Consider the following 5,000-nt stretch of genomic DNA (forward strand, 5'->3'; position numbering starts at 1 on the left):
ACAGCAAAAGATCGTGAGATGTTAGTCGAAGTATAATTGCACCAAGCAGTTGAATTATGATAAGCAGCATTAGTTGCATTCACATTTTGCCCTCTCCGTGTGGTGTTATAGGAGTAATTAAAAAACACACAAGCATCCATTATAACAGAGCCTAGCAACTCTAGCTCTTGGGGTTCTTGCGTAACCTGTGGAAGGTGACTATATACACCATCCCAATTATCTGTACAATTTTTTGAAGAGTTGCAAAGAGAGAAAGCCTGAAGGGTTTGTGGGATTGGCCATGTGTCTACTGGCACTCCCACCAAACAGGTGGAGAATGGATTTTCCGGGTTCGCAGTAGAAAGGCACAAGGTTTCTTGATGTGTCATGTTTGCCAAAGTTACCCAGATATTCTGCTTGGGTTGTGGAACTACCCATCCTTCAGCCTGATGCAGGTTCCAGCACAGGCCGAACACACCGAGCAGGAACCCAGCGAGGGCCGGCATCTGTAGAGACACAAGCATAACCCCTGCCCCAGGTTAATAATTCACATGGTCCACTCCACTGGCCAGTAATTAGATCTCTAACATGCACTTTGATGTCTTTTTGCAAATCCTGTTTTGAAAAAAGAGAAGAGAAATGCTGAAAAAGAGGAGGTAAAGAAGAATTATCCCCGTAATGGAGAAAGTTAAGAACATAAACTGCTTTATCTAAACATGCCTGTGGTGGTTCCCCAATCATTCCCCCTTTTTGTTTTTGAAGCTGCCGCTTCAACGTACTATGTGCACGCTCAACAATTGCTTGTCCTGTTGGGGAATGGGGAATTCCTGTAACATGAGTAACACCCCACAAATTAAAAAATGTTTGAACCTTCTGTGAAATGTATGCTGGGCCATTGTCCGTTTTTATTTGGCGTGGTACCCCAAGCATAGAGAAAGCCTTTTGGAAGTGTCGAACTACATCTTTTCCTGTCTCCCCGTTATGTGCTGTTGCTACTAAGGCATGAGAATAAGTATCAATGGAAACATGAACATACTTCTGTCGGCCAAATTCATTTATGTGAGTAACATCACTTTGCCAAATCTGTAAAGCCTGCATACCTCTGGGGTTAGTACCAAAATACACTGGTGTGTGAGTTCCTTGGCAGTCAGGGCAGGCGGCTACAATAGACCGAGCTTCCGCATGAGACAAGCCGAACTGCCGTCGTAAAGCTCGATATCCTTGGTGAAAAAATTGATGTGATAATACAGCTTGTTGCTTAATGTTAGGAACAGTATTAAGAGCCATAGCGGAAACAAGAGCATCCGCTCTGGCATTACCTTCTGTATAAAATCCTGGTAAAGTGGTATGACTACGGATGTGCATGATAAAATAAGGTTCTGTCCGTAGTTGAATACTTTTCCAGAGTTCTAAAAGTACATCAAATAATAATTGATTGTCTGACATGGTCAAAACCACTTTGTCTAGTCTAGAAACTAAGTTAGCTACATATGCTGAGTCAGTTACAATATTTACAGGAACAGAAAAAATAGAAAAAACAACAGCCATTGCACGTAGCTCTACTACTTGTGGAGAACCATTTTGATATACTACTTTGTTGTTCCAGTTGTTGTTTTCATACCATACTACTGCTGCTTTACCTGTTTTTCCTGAGCCATCTGTAAAAACAGTAGGGCCGTTCACTGGTTCTGGGCGGCTTAAATTTTTTTGACCAAATGGTATTTCTCGAGCAAATTTCAGTAGCGGATGTGACGGGAGGTGATATGACACCTGTCCTTGAAAACCCGCCATGGCCGCCTGTAGTTCATAATTATTTGCCAAGCACCATTCAAAATACCAATTTTGAACAGGTAAAACAATCTTAGCTGGGTCACGCCCTGTTAGTTCTGTACATCGTTTTCTGGCTTTTATGATTACATCAGCAATAAGCTCAAACAGTCCAGGAGCAGTTTTTCGTGGTCGGAATGACAGAAACATCCATTCTAGAATGTGCAGTGGGTCATCCCACTCAGAATTCCACTGCACCAAAGCACCAAATGGTACAGTTTTGTCAATTAGTACAAAGAGTTGCACCAATTGAGACAGATCTATTCGAGAAACAAATTTCTCGTGTATAGATCGTTCCACCATGTGAATTACCTTTAATGCTTCCTCAGTTAATACTCTGGGTTCTGTTGGATCATTGGAATTTTTTAATAATTCCAATAAAGGTTGCAGTTGTGAATTGCTCAGTCCGAGATAGGGTCTAATCCAATTCAGAGATCCCATTAACTTCTGTACATCATTAAGGGTTTTAACTTCAAGGTTAAGTTTCACAGGTTGAGGCATTACCTGCCTACCTGTGACTGTTAGTCCTAAATACTTCCAGGGTTCTACTTTCTGCACCTTTTCAGGGGCGATAACTAATCCATAGTGTTGTAATGAATTTCTAGTCACATTCTCCATGTCATTCAACTGCTCCTTGTTGTTTGATGCTAACAGGATGTCATCCATGTAATGGTAACAATAACTGGTAGGGAATCTTTCCCTTACAGGTGACAAAGCTTGTGCCACAAACCATTGACAAATTGTTGGTGAATTTTTCATGCCCTGCGGCAGAACTTTCCATTGATATCTTTTTGCAGGTTCTGCATGATTGACAGAAGGCACAGAGAATGCAAATTTTTCTCTGTCTTGAAAGGCTAATGGTATTGTAAAAAAACAATCCTTGAGATCCATGACAATGATTTCCCAATCTTGAGGGATCATGGCCGGTGAAGGCATGCCTGGTTGTAGAGCCCCCATCGTGGCCATGACAGCATTGATCTGCCGCAGGTCATGCAAAAATCGCCATTTTCCTGATTTCTTTTTTATCACAAACACTGGAGTATTCCAGGGGCTCTGAGAGGGTTCAATGTGTCCAGCAGCTAGCTGTTCTGCCACCAATTCTTGCAGGGCCTTTAATTTCTCCATTGGTAGGGGCCACTGATCCACCCACACAGGGTTATTCGTTAACCAAGTTAAAACAAGCGTGGGTTGCCTAACACCCTGCAGCACAGTGGCCCCCGTTAAAAATCCGTAGTAATCTTCACCCCCCACTGTGACAAGCAATCTCTCCCCCATAGATTGAGGGGAGCTGCTGTCACATATGGTTTAACGACTGCTTGTTGGCCCTCAGGATTGGTGATCAGAATTGCCGTAGCTGCTGTTCTTGCTCGTGCGGAGCCTCCCAGCCCCACTACCCCTGTGTCCACATCCTCTGTTGGCCAGGTGGATGGCCACAGATAGTTAGAAATAATAGTCACATCGGCGCCCGTATCTAGGAGCCCCGCAAGCCTTACTGTAGTCGGTGAATGTCCATGATTTGACAGCGTGCACGTCATATGTGGTCGAGATGATGAGACAGTCTGAGACCAGCACACTTGAGGGGGTCCTGTAGAACCGAAGCCTCCATCGCCTCGCAGTCGCTGTTCTGCTTTTGGGACACAACTCAAAAAAGGAACAAGTTGAGCAAGACGAGTACCTTTTGGAATCGTAACAGGTGGATAAAGGGTCGAAACTAATGCACAAATTTGACCCGTAAAGTCAGCATCAATGACTCCCACATGCACGATTAATCCGTTTAAGGTGCTACTTGATCTTCCTATAAGTAACGCACTCAGTCCTCGTCCTATGGGACCCCTCGCCTCAAGAGGGACCTTAACAATGTCTTTTGTAACTATAGTTATTGTGTCAGCGGTGGATACATCCAACCCTGCTGAGCCAGTAGTTGCGGCTGATAGCTGCTCACAGAGGGGATTTGACCTGCTGTCTGGAGGGGATTTGATGTCCTCGCGCGCCCTCTCGCGCTCCTCTTGTGGTTTCCCTGTATCGGTTGCCCGTTAGCATGAAACTTGGAACGACATTGTTTCGCGAAATGTCCCGATTTCCCACATTTATTGCAATTAGTTCCTGGTGGGACAGTCATGGGCTGCTTGCCTGCCGACCTTCTGTTCGGGCAATTTACTTTCATATGACCGTCTTTACCACATCCAAAGCATTTTCCTGTATTTCGCATGTTCATGGCAGTAGCTAAAGCCGCCATTTTATGTTCCACTGTACCAACCTTTGAACATGCGGCCACCATGTCAGGAATAGAAGGATCTCCTGGTAAAGACTGTATTATCTTTTGGCAGTCCTCATTAGCATTATCCTTTGCTAGCTGTTTGCATAACATTTGTCTTAACGTTTCATCTTCTACCTGTTTCTCCAATGCAGCAGATATTTTTTCTACAAATTGCAAAAAGGGTTCTTTAGGACCTTGCCGGATAGCAATATACTTCTGTTTTGGAGCTGCCATTTCCATGGTTCGCTTTAATGCTGTAATCCCTATGTGTTGTGCCTGTTCAAGGACAATCGGAGGCCACGTAGCTTGCAGCTGAGGGTTACTAAATGGTCCCTCGCCAAGCAAGGCGTCTTCTCCGAGTCCTAACCTCGGATCGTCTTGTGGCAGTCGAGCATTATTTTGTGCAGCTGCTCGTGCCATCTGCCTCCAAGTAGATTGAAACACTTGTAATTGTACTGGCTGAAACAGCACTTGTGCGAGATGTGTAACATCATATGGACACAACAAATCTGTGCTGATTATTCGAATAAGTTGCATCACCTCAGGAGAATTGATTCCAAATTTCTGTGCTTTATTCTGCAAATCCTGCACCACCTTCCAACTGATCGGATTGTGCTCATCATGCTCATTTGTGCCTGCAACAGCTTTATAAACAGGGAATGCACCATAAGCCTCTGCTGCTATATCTACAGGCTTTGGACATGCCGGGGTTGGAGAGTATGGGCTGAGGCGTTCAACCAGATCCCAGTTGCCAGCCTCAGCAGCATACTTTCTAACTCCCTCCCAAAATCGATCAGGGGACCTTGGAATTACAGTTACTGTGGATGGAGGGAGAGTCCATGGCTGGGCTTTCTTCACCATGGGTTTATCTGTGATATGTAGAGTTTGTAAAGCCGTGGTTAAAGCTTCTTCTCCCTCACTTTCATTTTCGCTCTCG

General features: G+C 44.4%; 1 protein-coding gene across 1 annotated transcript in view; it reads right to left on the reverse strand.

Annotated features, from left to right (window-relative positions):
* The window catches only part of LOC141939004 (syncytin-2-like), a 6,821-nt gene that overhangs the window by 1,045 nt on the left and 776 nt on the right, over positions 1–5,000 (reverse strand). Inside the window, exons 2-3 of the mRNA XM_074858031.1 lie at positions 3,300–3,447; positions 1–485 (exon numbers count right to left, since the gene is read on the reverse strand). The exon at positions 1–485 is cut by the window's left edge and continues 1,045 nt beyond it. Of these exons, the coding sequence (XP_074714132.1) occupies positions 1–485; positions 3,300–3,341 (527 nt within the window). The 5' untranslated portion in view covers positions 3,342–3,447. The remainder of the gene's footprint in view (positions 486–3,299; positions 3,448–5,000) is intronic.

This window comes from Strix uralensis, unplaced genomic scaffold (assembly GCF_047716275.1).
Source record: "Strix uralensis isolate ZFMK-TIS-50842 unplaced genomic scaffold, bStrUra1 scaffold_490, whole genome shotgun sequence".
Lineage (NCBI taxonomy): Eukaryota > Metazoa > Chordata > Aves > Strigiformes > Strigidae > Strix > Strix uralensis.